The sequence below is a fragment of the Calypte anna genome, chromosome 5A, assembly GCF_003957555.1.
Source record: "Calypte anna isolate BGI_N300 chromosome 5A, bCalAnn1_v1.p, whole genome shotgun sequence".
NCBI classification, from domain to species: domain Eukaryota; kingdom Metazoa; phylum Chordata; class Aves; order Apodiformes; family Trochilidae; genus Calypte; species Calypte anna.
The window spans coordinates 20,800,178-20,818,851 of NC_044251.1; the positions used below are offsets into that span (position 1 = coordinate 20,800,178).

The 18,674-nt window shown below is 43.5% G+C and overlaps 1 protein-coding gene across 5 annotated transcripts in view; it reads left to right on the plus strand.

The window, feature by feature from the left end:
- IFT43 (intraflagellar transport 43) overlaps positions 1–18,674 on the plus strand; it is a 43,872-nt gene that overhangs the window by 14,354 nt on the left and 10,844 nt on the right. For 3 of the 5 annotated variants that reach the window (XM_030452132.1, XM_030452134.1, XM_030452133.1), the window contains exons 3-6: positions 55–195; positions 753–820; positions 13,158–13,190; positions 13,652–13,698. In XM_030452132.1, the coding sequence (XP_030307992.1) occupies positions 55–195; positions 753–820; positions 13,158–13,190; positions 13,652–13,698 (289 nt within the window). The remainder of the gene's footprint in view (positions 1–54; positions 196–752; positions 821–13,157; positions 13,191–13,651; positions 13,699–18,674) is intronic. The other 2 variants (XM_030452137.1, XM_030452136.1) reach the window with 1 other exon arrangement.

Here is an 18,674-nt window from a genome sequence, read left to right on the forward strand (position 1 = left end):
TGTTTTGGGACATCTTTTACCCAATAATCCTTTCTTGTGATCATCTTTTCACAGGCCCCTGTAACCTGTCATCAGCCATCATCAATTGTGAGCTATAGAAACTCAAATTTATTCACCGTGTTCACCTTGCACCTCTGCTTTTACCACTGCCTGTCTTACAAGACACCAAAGGCACTGCTGTACAAGGTGCTTCAGGTAGGGGGAACCAAGTCCAAAACTGCAAAAAGGCAATGAGTAGCTCCCACATGGCCCTGATCTTTGAAATTTCCCATCATAAGCCCCAAGCTGAATTCGTGTTTCTTCTTGCCACTTGCAAAGAACAATTCGTCATCTAAAGCAAGATGTCTAAAACATGCTGACTTGCATGCTAGGAAGTATGTAACATGTGATACCTTGCACTGAAACGTGTGTAGAAGTGATGGATGAGTTTCCAGTGAACTATGTTTTGCTAGGAGAGCACATCCACTGTGTATCAGTCTGCACTGTACTGTATGTCCTGGGCAAGTCCAAGACACACAGACCTGAAACTTGTGAAGATATACTGGTTAGATTGATACATCTTTTGCTTAAAGAGACACTTATAAACATGTCCTGCAATATTTGTTTTTTATTTTATGAATAAACAGCATTCTAAACATTATCTCCTCATCTACTATTTGGTAAACTGTAACATGTATGGACCTGGTGTCTCACTTGTCTTGACTTTTCCTTGACTGGAGCTGGCTGTAACATGTTTCTTCTCTTTATTAAAGGGTCCACCACCTAAACCCCCCCGCCGGCAAGGAGGCTGGGCAGATGATCCTGTATTGGCACCTACCAAGTGAGTGTCTTTATTAAGAGCAGCTTAGGCATGGATTAACTGAACATCACTAGCTGGGCTTTGCTGTCACAGACATTGGAACAATTTTTTTGGATCTTGTAGATGGTCTGTGTCTCCCATGTCATTGTTCTACTGGCTAATATGGTTGTTCTTTATAAATCGGCCTACGGGACTCCAAATTGTGCACGTCACTGTAAGATGTAGCATATTCCTTCCCTGGCACAGTAACTGGAATGAGTCAAGAATGTAATAAGCATGTTAAATGAAGGAGCTGGGAGGTGGGGATTTTACTGGTCGTGTCCTTTCCAGAAGAGTGACACATGACAGTACCCCACTGACAAGAATGCAATGAACAGTTCAGGATTTAGTGATCAGCCTTGACAGTAAAGGTGAAATCTGTCAACGTTTATGTGTGTATGGGGTTATGGTATAATGGAGATGGATGGGGTTATGGTATAATGGAGATGGATGGGGATGGTCAGCATGAAAAGACGGGGGAAAAAAAGTACAGAAATGTAGTATGCAAGTTGAGAAGCCTCATGCTTCTGAGGGACACCTAAGGGAAAGCAACTATCTAGGCATGGTAATAGAATCAGTATGAAGCCTAAAGGACAGTTCTTACTGGAAGGAGATGACTTAGTTTGAAGCTATAAAGATATGCCAGTGTTACATTTCCTGTTCACAAAGTGAAGGGCTCACTCATGGAGTGATGTGACATTGCTTGTATATATTAAGACCTTATTATAGGTGTATAAGTCTGGACCTATACTTTGAAGGCACTCTGATTTATGAAAAAGTTATGTGTTTTATTTTCTGGAACCCTGAGAATGGGAAAGGACATCTAGAAACCTGTTACACAGTATTTCTTGGGAGGTGAGAAAAGTGGTCTATATTCTGGGGTAGCCTTTCTGGAAAACAGTATTTTTATGGGAAAAATATCATTGTCTTTAAAGAATAAATCAGCTGAAAATCTGGAAAGTGGAGTTAAGCAAAAGACTAAAGATCTCACCCGGATCTCCTTGTGTTCCTTTCCAATTTAACTCTGATAATGGTATTATTTTTCATAGACTGGCTGTAGCTAGGAGTTGCCACTGCAAAGATGCATCCATATCAGGGTTGTCCAGTGATCTGAGATCTTTGTAGGACCAATCAGAAGCTTTATAAAAATGTGATAGCAGAGAACAAGGGTGAATTGCATTGTGTAGGAAAAATAAATTATGTAATTGTTGGCTAGGGGAAGGACTGGATTGGAGGTAATACAGTTACTCAGGGCTGTGCTACTTTAGGACATTTTCCATTGTTTGATATTAGCCTCATCTGATAGTTTTGGAGTAGTAGTATCAGTAGTGCTTTCCTAGTGTCCCAATTGCATGGTTTACAGATAAAACAAGTGTCTGGAATAAATATGCTCCTATGAGGCTAGATGCAGCTCAGCTGAAGAAGTAGAACAGGACATGGAGGGCTGCAGACCTTTTTACCCGCAACACCCTGTACAGTGAGACATGAGATGAAGATGTCCCCCTTGCTCAGTGATGCATACAATATCATGTCATATCTGACAGTAGTTTTTTCACTTGTATTAGGAATTTTTATTGAATTGATTTTATGAAGGGGAGGTTTGTCATAAGAGGTACAAGGATTTTGCACAGGCAGTTCCCATGTCTTTTCTTTCCTTCAGCTGTGTATTCTTCCCAAGCTGATCTCTCTCTGCTCCCTTAAAAAAATCTGAGATGCTGGCTTGTAAGGCTGTCTTTGTGACATATCCCAGGGTAAAGCCTTCATGTGAAAAGTCTGAGTCACGGGCTGATGTCATACCAATGTTGCTGTAGCTTTGTTGTTTCTGTTTTCTCAGGCTCTATCTCCCCATAGCTTTTCAACCCATTTGACTCGCTTTGAAAGCCCTTCAAGATAACTTGCTCCAATTTCAGTAGTGTAGATGTAGCTAGAATATCATGCTTCAATTGATATATCTGATATAGAAACAAACACTTTTATGCCAGTATAACTCTCTCTACATTTGGGAATTGTACTGCTTTAAGTATTTGGGTTTTCAGAACTGACAGTGTTAAAATCTGTGATGCAATTTTTTTTTATTTTTTTTTTTACTTAGGAAGGATGAATATAGTGGCTACAGAATTTTTGTGTTGTGTAAATATGTTGTGGATCAGATGGGATACTGCAGCCCTTTGTGAAATGATCTTATATTTATGTGTTACCCTCTCCCTGTGTGAGGTCTGTGTTACGATTCTGTTTCTGACAGGTTCATCTAGCTGCAACTGCACACTTGTTGCTTTTCCTGCAGGGATACTTAAAACTCTTTTTTACTGCATTTCTAGTTCAGTCTTACCAGTGTGAAATGATCAATTGAAACTGTGTTTCCACTTGGCAAATGTTAAAATAGAATTTCATTTGCAACCTGTTTTTCTGATTTTCTACTTCTCTTGCTACCTCTGTGTCCCTTACCTGCCCAGCTCTCTTCATACCTGGGTAACAGAGCATTGGAACAGACTGCCCAGAGAGGCTGTGGAGTCTCCATCTCTGGAGACAATCAAAACCCATCTGGATATGTTCCTGTGTCATCTGCTCTAGCAGTGGGGGTGATTTTCAGAAGTCCCTTCCAGCCCATACAACTCTGTGACTCTGTATATACTTGCAAATATTCTCACCATCTTTCTGATCCTTTCCAACAGACTACAGCTCTTTCAGACTGTTGCAAGGTAGGAAGAGAGCCCTTTAAGTTTTCCAAGCTGTAATTAGTTTTGAAATTAATTTGCACAGATGATATGCAAGCAAGATAAAGTATTTTATCATTAGTTGCCACAACATTTTCAAATTGTAGATATTTAAATTCCCAAGAACCATCAAAATGAACTTTTACTGCTAAGTTTTCAAAAGTCAAACATGGGAGATTACTTTGGACTCCCAGTACCCCTGTAGAACTGTTTTCATTGCTAGGAGTCCCATTTTGTAAATCTGGATAATGATGAGGACTTCAGGAAAGTTTCTGAGAAAACCCTCAGACTTGTCCTCTGCAATCAGCAAATAAATGGGGCAAAGTAGTGACAGAAGAATATTTTTTCCTTACTGATGGACCCCTCTGCACCTTAATCTACTCAGTTTATTTAAATTTGTAGAGAGAAGAATCACTCTATGAGAAGTGGCAGTCCTGTCGCTGCCCCACCAATATTCTAGCCTCAGTATTAGAGGAAAGGGGACCAGCCAAGAACCTAGGCAGCCACTTGGGGCCTAGTACCCTGCTGAGATTACATTATTAATAGTAATTACAGATGGTTTTACTACAGAAGCAGCTCTCTAACCACTGGATGGAGCCCAAGTGCCATTCTGAACACTGTGCTGATGTCCTTAATGACATTAGCGTTGACACTTGTGACAAGCAAAGCAGAGGTTTATTATCAAGTTATCTCACACATCAGAAGGAAGAAACAAAATGTGCCTGCCAATGAGAAAAGGAAAAGGGAGCTAAGTTTTGCATCCTGGTGAGGGTTTGACAGAGGAGAGGTGCTTCCCAGATCCTTTTAATTCCATATTCTGCTGATCTCATATATATGCTGATATATGCTGATCTGACTATATAATTCCTTCCATTTTTCTCTCTATTAGTATCTTTATTTGCTTCTCAGGACACTTCCAGTTTACTTACCCCCTATATTTCATACAGTTCTGCAGGCAGGATAAATAAATAGTGAAATAAACACAGATTGTTTTGAATCACCCTGTAAGCAGACACAAGTGCTGCTTTCACTAGGAAGCCTCTTCCAGTGCCTGCATGTGCACCTCCTTTCTTCTACAGGGATCATGGCAGTTTAGCAACAGGTGCTACAGCTACAATGGAAATGTCTCCTTTCTGACATTGAACAATGTCAGAAATGTCTTCTTTCTGACATCTAAACAACACTTATTTAGGAAAATGACCACTCTAAAGTATATTGGGATAGAAGTGATGGTACAGTGTCCAGGAATGCATTTAACAAGGAGGCAAATATTAAGAACCTGTAGGAGGGGGATGCAGTTGAGGTGACCTTTAGAGCAGGGTAACCCAGCCTCTGTGTAGATTGTGATTTAGGGCATTGGAGGGTGGGCAGTGGTGAGATTGCACCCTGGAGCTGGAGGAAAGTTATTTAAGAGATTAAGGGGTTTATGATTCAAGGTCTCTAGAGGTAAGAAAAGTTAAAAACCTCCTGTTTCAAAAATATGGGCTTAAACTATCTGGTGTTTTATCTATATGATATGACCCCTGAGAGTGCCTGGTTTATAGAACTCAAGCCATCCCTGTCTGGCAAGTGGGATTAGTAAAGTACTCATGAGTTTCTCTATCTGAGAAGGTAGAGAGAACTTCTCAGTCCAGCAGCATTGAGGTAAATGCTGCCCTGTGATGCTGCCATGGTAGGGGCAGAGCCAGGGTCCTGGTTCTGGAGAATATGGCAGCCTCACTCTGCACCTTGCAGCCATCTGTGGATGTGGAAGGGTATAGGCACAAAGGATCAAGAGTGTCATGTGAGGAGGCACAACTTAGAAGGAGAAGAAAGAAAAGGAAGTCTGATTAAGTTTGGTCTTGAAGTGTCTGTTTTTGGGTTTGTCCCTGCATTGATCTGCAAGGGAATGAGGCAAGTAATGGCCCCTTGGGGACCTTCAGGACTTTCCTTTCAATGTCAGCCGTCATTTTCAATCACCCTCTCCCTCCCAGCCATTAATTTTGGCCCAGGATCATGGGGACTTGTCCATCTATCACTCCTAATTGACACTAAATGATCTGTCAGTTTATTGATGAACGGCAGGAGTGGAATTGTCACAATATATTTTACTTTCTAACAACTCCTCCTGACAATTTTACCTTGTCCATCTCACTCTCCTCACATAAATCTCCATTGGCCTCTCATTCCTTCTCTTGGGCTGATCTGGTGCCAGCCGCCTCCACACCATCAGCACGCATCAAGGACATCAAGATGGCGGCAAGCTGCAATGTGCAGGCCCAGGGTGGGGATTTTTCCTCCCTCTCCCCTCACTCTCTCTTTCTCCCCTCTCTGGCCCCTTTTTTTTTTTTTTTTTTTTTTTTTTTTTTTTTTTTTGTATTATTAATAGGCTGAATGTCTGAATGTTCCAGGAATACTAACAGGCTCTTGTCCTCTTGTCCCACTGTGTCATTGCTGGGGTGAGCTCTCCTTGGTATTCTGTTTAAACTCAAACTGAAGATACCCAGCAGAAAAAGGAAAGTCCTTAAAAGACAGAGGAGTCACCTGAGAATCCCTTGGTACTGTGGCTGTAATGGGGGATATTTTTCCTTTTAATCCTGCTTAGTGTGATTTGCAAGCATTTCTGGTAAAGGGAAAATGCTAGATTTGTGCCTGTTCTCATGTGTCTGCAGTGCCCAAAGGAGCCTGGAAAAATATTTGTGGGTTTTTTTTTTCATCTTTTTCTTTTTGTCTTTTTCCTATATTCTTCCCTTTCCCTTTCCCTTTCCCTTTCCCTTTCCCTTTCCCTTTCCCTTTCCCTTTCCCTTTCCCTTTCCCTTTCCCTTTCCCTTTCCCTTTCCCTTTCCCTTTCCCTTTCCCTTTCCCTTTCCCTTTCCCTTTCCCTTTCCCTTTCCTTTTCCTCTATTTCTGTTTATTTTTTATGTTAGTGAAGTTTTCTTTGAATTCTCCTTCCTGAAAGACACTGGGCAATGGAAGAACTAGTTGGAATGTAGCCTCTTGCTCCCCTAGAAAATGAAGCCTGCATGACAAAAACAGAACAGGAGTGTGATATTTTTGTAACAGTCCATGTAAGCTGCTGAGGTAGCGGTATGCCCAGGGTGAAGCCTCTTTGATTTTTTTTAAAAGAGGACAAAGCATCTTCCTTCCTTAGTTCTCTGCATCTCCAAGGAATTTACCAGCAAATTCAGGGGATACTATCCTTGCTGTCCCAAATATTTCTGGTTTGAAAAAGCAAAACTCTCTTGAAGAGCACATGCAACTTGCAACCCTTTTGCAAAATCTGTCAAAGCCAAGACTAAAAACTTGCCTGGACTTTGTAGGTCACCTCTAAATTGGCTGTGAAGTTTAGCTTAATGCAGTTTACCTGAGATCTAAGATGACCTGATCTACTTGCTTGGCCCTGTTTCCTCCTTCCCCAGTCCCCCTCCCCATATAACCCCTCTACTATTCTCAAGTTCTTAATCGAAGTTCCTAAAATATCTTCTTTCAGAAGCTGTTGCTCTCAAATGACAGCACAAGGTGCCATTCTGTAATAAACACCTAGTTCTTTCTAATGTTTTTTTAGTGAGGCCAATCACAAATAAGTCTTTGGCCTGGTACTTCAGAATCACAAGTTTGTTCTCTGTTGTAGGATTTAAAAACAACGAACCAACCTTACTTTTTCCTTGCACTCTGGTTCTGTCTCCGTTAGCAGTCAGTTCTGTGTAACCACAAGGATCAGAAGTGTACTTTTTCCTTTAAATGGAAACTGAAATGCTCCTGTAACCTCAAGAGCCATTTAGTGTGAGAGTTGGCCCTGATGCTTACTGGAGACTGACGATGTGATCACTTGGGTAGGAGTCTCTGTTCTCAAGGACTGAAGATGTGTGATGAATACCTCTAGAAACTGTGGCACTGTTTTCCCATACACCAGGAATTTGTATTGTGTTGTTTTTCTGTTGCTCAGTGGGAGTTCTGAACAGCTCTGTCAGTCAGCTCTCTACCAGTGAGGGAGTGGGGGAACCCTGGGAACATCTGTTACAGGGTTGACGCAGTGAGTAGGCGAGGTTCAGTGACCCCCATGAACTCTCTCTGTCAGCTTGTTCATGTATGCCAGTTCCTAAAGTCTTGCTTGCCAGAGCTTTCCTCCTTTCTTTTTTTCTGTTAAAGAAGCCCACAGATTAGGACACGAGGAGGAACAACATTTCTTCTAGAGGTTGATTAGTGCTTCACAAGTCCATTTGAGCAGGAGCTGCTTAGCTACAGTGTCTGTCATATCCCGTCCCACAGAGCATGTCTGCTCATTGCTGTGGGCTTCTTCCCCCAGTGTTATGCTCTAAGGCACTGTGTTCGGTGTATGGTCCAGAAAGCCTGTAGGGGACCAGAAAGTGGATGGTGGGAGCATTAGTTTAACAAAATATCTGCCCAAAGCCCTGTTGAAGAGATAGAGATAGCCGTGTGCTCCAGCGCTTGGAAGTGGAGGGCTGTGAGCTAACACCTTATAACAGAAATAAAGGTTCATACTTGCCCTCACTCTGCTGAAATCAATGGCAAAACTTGCCATCAATTATTCCCTGATTTAATTAAGGCAAACCTGTCTCTTCCAGACTGCCACAGGCCAGGGAGAGAGGGTAGAAACTTAACTCATCAGAGCCTCAAGGAAGGTGCAGTGGAACAGTGGAGAAGACACCCTGTGGTAGTGTGTTCCAGCACAGGCTGCAGTTCCAATTTATGTCCAGCTTTGAGTTTTTTTCTCTTCCTGTGCCTCAGCAAATAAGTAGTGACCAAGATCCACACTTGGAGAGCTGGGATAACTGCTAATTTAGCACTTGTGCATCAATTTGGATGTGTTACTTTGTTGCGCTGTAGATTAAGTAACAAGCTGCAACCTGTAACTTACCACCTACTCACTTTGGTGATGGGTATTAAAAAAAGAATACTTGAGTGAGAGAGTACAATGCCCTTTTTAAATCTTTTTTCACCTTCTCTCCCTCAGGCTGGACCTGAATTACAGTCTGTGTCCTAGGGCCAAAAGATTTCATGTGTCCCTGTAGGCTGAGCCAAGTTTTGGGCTCTGAGGTGGGTATGGTTTTGGATGGAAGCACAGGGGCAGAACACTGGCCAGTGGTCAGCTTCCTCCAACACAGCGCATCTCTCTGCTCTCCCTTTGATCACCTGCTCTCTCAAAACTAAACCTATCTCTGGACCTTTCCTTTTTTCCCATTTCCATCTTTTAGCAAGAGGACAGGTTGAAGCAGCTCTCTGGTTCCACGTGATTCGTAAAGAGAAGTGTGCTAGCCAGGAAGTGTGCTAACAGGCAGATCATCTGCCCCTGATTCCTGCGCCCTGCGAAATACCGACAGTACCCTTCGGTCAAGACTTTCGGCCCCGCTGTTTCCCCGGGGCGCCCTGCAGGCGGCAGCTGTGACCTCTCGCAAATACTTCCTCGCCCCTGTGCTCGCCTTCCTCCTCTGTCGGCGGCGGCGCGGCCCGGGGACCCGCAGCCTCGGGGAGCAGCCTGGTCCGGTCGCCACGCCGCCGGGTCCCGGCAGAGGGCGGCCGCGGCCCGGCGGCTCCGAGAGCGTCCGACTCGGCTGCAGTGACCCCGCGGCGTGGGGAGGGCAAAGAGGCCCCGGCGGAGGGCATCCCGCCCGCACAGAGGGCAGCCGGACCGGGCAGAGCCTCTGCCCGCACTCCCAGCCCTCTCTCTGCCTCGGCCACCGCCCCCGCCGCGCTCAGTCACAGGGCGTTCCGGTCCAGCCGCCCCGGTGCTCGTTTTACCGAGGCACCGTCATTGCTTCCCTTTTCTTCAGCCGTGTTGCCCGCCCTCGCGCCTCCCCGGGCGCGCAGAATTGAGCCTCGGATCTTGAGTGCCGGCATCTGGCTGTGGTGAGGTGCGGGATGCAAGTGTCTAGAGCTCTCACGAGCTGTGGACGTTAAAAGATTTCAAGGACATTTCCCTCCATTCATCCCAGTTATGTCCCCTGCTAAAATAGGTTAACGGTGTCTAATTAACCACTGCACATTGTCATGCTGCATAAAGATAGCATCCTGGCTGTTCTCTGAGCCCTGGTACTTTATCTCCATTTAGATCTCTGTGGTACTCCATTAAATGAGAAAGAAACAGTTTAACAGAGATGATGTCTACATTAGAACTGCCTTTCCCCCTTCAGCACAGAAGTTGCAGGCAGCTCCGAGGCATCTCAGCTGTAAATTAGGGGTGTGTATATGGGGGGGGGATAAGCCTCGGGTTTGAGGTTCAGAACCCTCTCATTAATGTGGAGGGAGGATTGCTGCTGGCCAGAACTGAGCAAAGGCAACAGTCAAGATTAGATCTATGTCCTCTGATCCAGGACACAGCTAAAAACAAGCATTCTGTACTAGGGTTTACATGGGGTCTTAGAATCGTAGAGTTTTCAGGGCTGGAAGGGACCTTTAAGATCATCTAGTTCCAGCCTCCTCTGCCAAGGGCAGGGACACCTCCCACTAGATGAGGTTGTCAGAGCCCTGAACATCCTGGCTTTAAAAGCTTCCACCACCTCTCTGGGTAACCTGTTCCCGTGTCTCAACAAAAGTGTCTTGTGGGGTCTGCCACCTGGTTTCTTAGCTATTCAACAGTCCAAAACAGAGAGGAAGTCAGCAGCTAGCCAAGATCAGAGGGAATACTTTGGGATTTTGGATGTGTTCGGTAGACCAGATAGTCTTGCAGTGAGAGAAAGTTTTAAATGGACTTGTTCAGGTGATGGGGTTGGTCCGTGTTCTTTGCCCCTCCAATGCAGTGGGCTTATCAGAAGAAATAAAATAAACAGTTACTGATGCATCACAAAAAGAGGGGGTGACTGGCATGTAATACAGCAGACTGAATGCATTTCTCACCACTGCTCCGAGGATTGTATTGTTTTGTTTACCTGTACTTGCATGGGTGTATTTATAGTTCCTATACATTTGCTCATTTTATAGGAACTTGTTGATGCCTCTCCTGGGCTGTGCCTCCTACTGCAGCAAACAGACCAGGGAAGTGCCCTGCTTGATGCTGAGAGCATAAGAGTAGGAGATTTAACCATACTGGCTTGAGTTTACAGTCTGGTTTCTTCCATTTCTGCTTTCACTTACCACTAGAAAGCTGTGACCTTGAGGTGAAATGAGGAGGATGCTGTGTGTATCCAGGCCTGACATTCCTGAAGGATAAAATGTTAGTCTCAATATGATGTAATTGGCATTGATAAGCTGAGCTGTTTCTTAGGATGGGGTACTCCACAATGACTTAATGAAGAACGTCTGTAGGATTTTCCGTAGCACCTGGAGAACAAAGAGACAAGCAGATGACTGGTTCTGCAGGAATGGTATCTCCATGTATAACTTAACCCTCAGCAAAGCTTCTGGAATGGACAGAATTGGAGGTAGGGCACTTTTCAAGGATCTCTTAACAACCATCCTCACTTACTGCCATGAAGTAGGGATACAGGGCACAGGGACTGTAGAACACATGGCAAAGCTTGTCTTTTATCTCTTGGTTACTTTGCTAAGTGGATTTAGGTAGTGCAGTTGGTCCAAAACCCACAAATATTAGTCAGGAACCAACCAAACATATTTTGGGTTTTTTTTTAATTTCCAACCTGGAACAAGGAATGTAAAAATAATTTGGGCTCAGACAAAATGAAAGGAAGCCTTCAGGTTCAAGGCTGTGTAAGAAAAAAAAGGAAATAGGGTGGTTGGTACCTTGCCAAATAGTTAAGGAGTATAAAAACATGTCATTTCTTTCTGTGCTGGAGAAGTTTCATGCTCTATTTCACAAATAGTCCTCTGTTCATGAGCTTATCAACTCATTTAAAATGCCAGCTTCATCAAATAAGGTTATTCCAAATCATATATTAACAAATATACCTGGTACAGGTGGCTGGAAGCAAATGTCTCATCTAAAGAGAATAATAGTAATTTGTGGCTCCTGCTATAGTGCTATTGGTGCACTATACCGGATGCTCTGTATAAGCCACAATATTTTCAGCAGGAGAGTCTGGCATCACCTGCTGCCACCTCCAGACCCTGTGGCATGAGGGTCTGCAGGTTCTCCTGCAGGGGCTGACCGTGGGGCTTTAGCTTGCCCTGAAGAGAGGAGGGAACTGGTGTGTTTGACAGGAGAGTATTCTAACACCCGGGCTTTGGGATTAAAAGTGTTATATTCTCACCTTCAGGTTTATGAATTTTTCCCCAAATTACTATTTTTTCCAATACAGTGAAGTTATTTGATAATGACATATTTGCTTGTTGCCCTGAAAAAAAGTCCTTTTCTAACATAAAAAAGATAAGTTGGGTAAACTTTAAGTCTGGGAATGTGAATAAAGTAGTCATTGCCTTTAGGATTAACATGTGACTGACTTCCCTGTGGACCACATGGGTATCTGTCATGACAGGGAGCTCAGGAAAAAGAAATGGAAATTGCTTATGAAGACAGCAGGATTGATCCTCTCTTGGGAAGTATAAACATGTGGACTGTTTCACTCCTGCCTGGGGACAGAGATGAACAAAGATGTTAGGTGTGTACTGAGGAAAAGACAGTGTTATTTGGGGCTGGAGAATTATGAAAAGTTATGGAATTGTACTAAGAAGAAGTTAGATTGAACCACCAGGAAAACATCTGTGCAAGGCTTTGCAAAGCCACCATAGATGGGGAACAAAACCTGCTAGAACAGAGAGCAGATGAGGGGACGCCCATCCCATTTCACAAAATTGCTTTGCAGAGCTTTTGCAAGACAGTGATGCAACTTATATCTCAGTGTTTCCTCAGACAGTGCACGTGGTAGGGGAGAGACCCATGTGTTCTTTGTCATGGCACCCTGACTTCAAGGGAGGGGAAAATATTTATTCCCAACACATAGAGATGAAACTTCACTCTGCAAAATGGCCAAAGCAATCAGTGAGTGATGGAGTATCCTCTAAAAAGAAATCTGGCATTTAATTAACTTTTCAAAGTGCTGGTTCAGCAACCTCCATGTTTTACATTTTGAATATTGAACAAGCATCCCTAATCGGGACTGAATTACTTCTGGGCTTGCTGGGGTGGAGAGCAAGGGAGCTGCCATTTGCCAGTGCCTCCCCCCCACGTTATTATTATGAACTCCTGTTAACTGAGACAGATCAACTCTTGATTTACTGCTGTGACAGCATGTCTGACTTGAACTTGGCCAGCTCAGGTGGGGCTCTTAACCTACAAAGGCAACCAGATAATCTTTACTTGCATGTAGGGAAGGACCTATTGATCTCTCAGGGGTAGGCAGACAAAGTATAGCATCTTCTTCACTCCTTAATGTGCTGACCTCTCTACTCAGGTAAGGCAAGCTTTACCTATCACTGATAGCAGAGAAGATAAAAAGGTATGTGAGAAGCTGAAAAAAACAAATAAGCCAGGGAGCATGGGTCTTACTGTATATGAGCATGGCTGTCGTTTTGAACCCAAATGGTTCTGTTGCACTGTGATGCACTCAGGGGCTTTTTGATACACTGGTTTAATGGTCACTCTTTGAAAGCGTGATGTGTTATATCAGGCCTGGTATAGAAACTGTTTTGCACAATAACAGCGATGTAGGGAAAGGTGCAGATTTAAATTTTCTCTAAACTTTTCTAAGCATAAGCCTTTCCTTGTCTTGCAGGTCAGGAAGAAAGCATGCAGAAGAAGTAGAAGAGTAAGTGTCTGTTGTTGCTAATACTTCTTTCATAACTTTTACACCTGATCTAATGTTGAAGGGGCATTTTACTTTAAGCACCAGTATACCAAAGTTTGGCACTTGGAGGACTATAGAGCCTGGCATGAATTTATGTCATGTGTCCTGGGATGGAGCAGAGCTGGTCACTCTAGGGTTCCCTAGATATGGAGTAGATGGTGGCTCTGTCACTCCCATGTAACAGAAAGAAGGAAAAATTGAATTTTGTCTCAGGTACAGGGCATCTTGCTTAAAGCACTCTAAGATGAGATTTCTGCTGAGTTCAGCAATGACAGGTATGGACAAAGGTCAGTCTGCAGGCTAAGTCTATCTGGGAACTCTCCCCTTGGCAGACCATAAGGCTTGAGGGGAGGAAGGAAACACAGCAAGATGCTTTTCTGGGCTTACGTATTAAATTTTTTCTTACTTGTGTTTTTCTGCAGCCGTCGTCTCGGACAGCAGAGCCTGGAGGCATCAGATGATGGAGGAGGTAAGGTACCATGTACTTGACTGCAAGAAATGCCTTTATGCATGTCCGTGAGTTGTCCAGTAAAGTGACCAGGGGCATCTTGTTAGAAATGGCAAGGAAATGAACCACCCTAGCTGTAAATAAACGTGGGAGCTGGTTATGGCTCCCCAGCTGCTGAATGAAGGAAAGAAAAACAGATTAAGAGAATGAGGAAGTGAACTTGTAGTCCAGCTCTGGTTCTTCATTAACACAAAATTATAAAGCACTTTTGGGAGGAAGTGTTGAGGACATGCTTTTCTCTCTGATTACCTCCACGTGGAGAATAGTGCACTGGAGCAAAAAGAGAGGTAAAAAAGCAGGCAAAGAAATCACTGCTGTCCCCTAGTTTAAGTGATAGTGTGCTCTACTTAAGCCTCTAATGTGTTCTATGTCTTGTTCCTTGCATTTTATGTCTTATCCTTATCTTGTTCCCATCAGGGCAGGTGCCTATGACAGTCTCTTGGGATCTCTGTCATGAGGGAATTCTTAATTTAAAAAATCTGCTTGCTTACCCTAACCAAAGACCATAGATGATAAGCCAAACATAGACACTGGTGGGTAATCCTATCCCATTTGTGGGCTGCTGTGAAATCTACTGGACTACTAACTTAACACTATTTTTCTTTATAGTATATATTACCTGCCCTTCTAGGACTGGATTAGGCAAGAGAACTCTCAGGAAAGATTCACAGTATGAATTTTAAGACAAGGGCTAGAGAACTGTGGGGAGCATAGAAATTCATTAAAGCTTCTAGGAGCTACCTCAGTTTTCAGGGGCAAAGAATTTTTACCATATATAAGAAGTTGCATCTGTAAAATACCACCAAATATCAGAAGAATTACCAGTAGTCACAAAGGATCAGACATCAGTATGGTTAATGAGATTAAATGAAGACTTACTTGGGTCTTCCAGACAGATTAAGCATTGCAGCATATGACTGCCAGAAGTGGCACCTTTATAGCATTGGCATCTTCAAAATAGACTTAATTTTCCCCCTGGGAAGTTTCTTGGGCTTCTTAAATTTCAGTGTATGTCACTGAGGCTGATAATTTGTTCTGAACAGCTCTTTGACTGTTTGCGTACATGCTGTCCTTCTTGTAGAACACTGATCTTGTATTCAGAGTATAATAACTTTATTTGCTCATCAGGCATCAAAATGCTTGCCACACATTTGCAGTATGTGACTATTAGTGCTCCTTGGGTAATAAGTACAGAATAGAAATGATACAGAGTGTAGTAAAAAGACATGGTAAGTCCTCATATACTTACTTGTCTGTGCCTAAGATGTCATTAACCATTGATTTTGGATTGTTTGCAGATGAGAATTCACTTTTGGATTATGGTTCCTACCATAGGATTATGGTTTCTACCATAGGATTATGGTGGCATTATGGTTCCTACTCAGGCAGTTTCTGGAACAGTAAAATACAGTTGTGGATCTAATTTACATCTAGAAAATCTCTAAATGGATCAGTGCATTGCATTCGTGCTGTCCCATTTCTACTGGGAGTTAAGCATCCTGTTCTGAGAGGAGAGTTCTCCATGTGAAGTCCGCAATTGCTGTGAAGAAAAGTGACTTATAAACATAACTCCAGGACCTGAATAAAATGACTTCTGTGAACAAGCAGAAAGATAGAAACGAATGTCCTTATGGCAGGGAGTAGCCTTCTGTGGCTGTGCAGTAAGTTGAACCATATCAGCCTCTTCACACAGAACTGCACTTGGGCTTATGTCCTTAGCTATAACAGTAAAGCTCAGATTCTAAACTCACAAAAATCAAGATGTTGGTGTATGTTGGTGTATGGATCCCCAAGGATGGGTCACGGTTATTTTGTGCTGCATAATGTGTTAGCTTGTACACCTTAATATGAACAGGCGCAGCTGCGTAATGATTGCTGCTGTCAACCAATACATTTGGATCACTTTCCTTTAACCTATTAGAAAGCTTAGCTGTACCATTCCATTAACATTGTTTGTCCCCCATCCAACCTTTTTAATAGAAGGACGAAGGACAAAACTATATGCCCTTAAAAAGGTATTTTTTTGCATTTGAAATGTGCTCAGTTGTGGTTATTTATAAGGCACTAACACCCAGAGGCTCAGCATTTGGAGTCCATTGGAGAAAGTATTAAAAAAGCACAACCCCTGGAGAGAGACCTACAGTTTGGTTTGTGGAGAATTCAGACAAGGTTGTACACCCAACTGGAGACTTTTGGTCTTGATATTCCTTGTGGTTTCATAAATGAAAGTAGAGTTCTCTTACTGCTATTGGTCATTCACCCTGTGCATGAAATAGTGTCTGATTACTCAACTCCATGGGTGTTTGGGAGAGAACAGTCACTTCTAAGGTGTGGAAAGACAGAAGTAATATGGCAGATTGTAAGTAGGTGGACCAGACAGGGACATACATGGAACCGTCTGCAATTTCAGCCATTCCTTACAGTTGCACAGGAAAATTCAGAAAGCTTAAGTCATCCTTACTGTGTACTACGAATGGTTGAAATACCAGTAGTGAAGTACCATGGCTCAGGTCATGGTCAGAATTAATTTTACCTAGTCAGTATTTCTTCTTCATACAGGCTAGTTAAGGACAAGAGAGCCACTTTAGAGAGGACTCTGTTTTGAGTTACAGGAAAGCAAAGATGTATATTTGACTAAAAGCACCATTTGCTCCTGTAAAACTCCAGACTGCTTTGAAGAAGTGCTGTGTCTCTCCAGAAACAGCTCTGGTGTGTCTTGTTGATGGATACTGGGGTTTCCTACAGCACTAACTCTGAGCTTAGTGCCCATCCTCCTGAACACACACCTGTACATTCTTGTACCCAGGCATAACACATGGATAAGGTGCCTTTGGTAGGCAGATCTGTGTCCACCTGATCCTTGTCATGGGGGTGCCCAGCTCCTCTGCATGGTGGGAAACCTGCTTTAGCAGGATTTAATGCATCTCAACTTGACAAATAATAAACCTTCACAAGCAAAAAAAGTCTTTAATTCCTAAAGGACAGACCTAGTTGAGTCACTTTTGGCCAGGGGCAATTGGGGGCTTAGTGCTGTGTATGTAGCAATCTGGGCAATCTAAGAGAAAGGAGTTTAAGGGTAATTGCTCAATTTTCTATCCATGTCAACAGGGGAAATGGGCAGCAGGGACTGAGCTGTGTATGGCAGGGAAACCGCAGGAGATGGCAGGTGTGAGAGTATTGGTGGAATTTAAAATGTTCTATCTGCAGAGTACTGCTTCCTTTTCTGTAGCAGCCAAGAGCTTCTCCTAAGCACAGACTATTTTTTGTCATGAGGTGGGAGGGAGGAAAGGACAGCCACGTCCAAGTTTAAGGACTTCCTTCTCCTTTTTCTTCTTTTTCTAGCAGAGCAGTGGAATCTATGCTTCAGCTTTGCTTGGTTATTTCTTTTGGCTTTAGTCTGCTTGAGCATCTCTTCCTGGCATGTGGCTTCAAAGGGCTTTTTCCTATTGGGGTGAGAAATGCTGGAATTCGCCCCTGTCCCCACCCTGCTTTGTCCTTTTGGATAAAAGTTTCTTTGTTCCTTTCTTGTCCTCCAGTTTTGCACCACTGAGTTGCACTACCCCAGATGCCTGTCTCCTCACTACATTGTCCTTGGATTTTTCTTCTCAGCACTCTACTGGGGCTTGTTAGCTAAGGTTGTCATCTCTCTCCCAGCTATCCTTCCTCTATAGACTGTTGCCCCATCTTCAGAAGTCCCTTTCCCCTTTTCTCTGTTACCCTTGGGATGTATAGCTCCTCGAATAGGGCTTTCTTGGAGGACTGGGATGTGATTCTCTGTCTGCAGGAACAACAGCTTGTTATTTTAAAGCAGATAGCATGTGTGAATGAGACAGGTGATTGAAATGAAAGCCTGACACTGCTACACAGACAACCCAAACCTGACCTGCAGGTGAGGAAAGCTGCCAGGTGACAGTCACTAGATCTTGTGCCCTCAAGGCAAAACCCTTTTCTTCCTGCTGGGAAGTCTCCTCAAGGAAGCGAAACTGATGATTAGACCTCTCTATACAATGTCAAACCTCTAGAAGGACTTCTTACCCTTATAGCATGTACCAGCAGCTCCTTTACATTTGAACAGGATGGGAGCCCAGGCTCTGTGCACAACAGGAGCAATGGAAACTGTTTAACTGTGATTGATCATGCTTGTTTTAAAAAAAAAAAAAAAAGAAGTGGGCATATGCTCTGGTTCCCACATCCTTCTGGGGAGTGATGTCAGGTATGAGATGGCCCTCACAGAGTATCTGGCACCTGGAATTCACAGTCATAAAACCTCACCTCAAACACCTCTTGAGCTTCATGCCAGCATAATAAAATTGCTCCAAACAGAGCTGAGAATAGAGCATAGTGCAGGTTATTCTTGGCTGTATGATTCCTTATGAGGTTTGTCAGTTGCTTCCCTGGTGAGCTGCTGTTTTTACAGAACACACCAAGTGCTGGTAGATTTCAGGGGTCATGAGATGCAAGAAGTTTGTGACAGAGGAGACAGCTGCATTGATTCAGCAGTAAGGAGAATGGTAGGAGGGGAGAATTAACAGGAACAGTCAGGGACATGGAGGCAGTAATGGAGTGGTTTGGGGACAGCTAAACGGACAAAAAGTTCTGAACATCAGTGAAATGAAGTAAAAAGCATAGTGTTTTGGAAGTGGTGTGAATGGGCTGAAGAGAGGGTTCTGGGGCAGAGAGTGACTGTGAGAGATGAGTTTCTGGGCTTCTGCATTGTGACTTCATGTATGTCTTTGTCAGCACACTGTAGTCCTTGCCTTGGCTGCTCTACTACCCTGAGTCTCTGTGAGAGGTCAGTGAAGGGCAGACTCAGTCCAGCCTGTTGTTTTCCCCTGAGTTATTGGTCCAGACCAGTTCGAACTCCTCCAGTGACTGCTGGCATTGTGATCAAGAGCCTCTGGTGTTCAAGGAAAGCTGCTTCCTGGCAGCCACAGTGA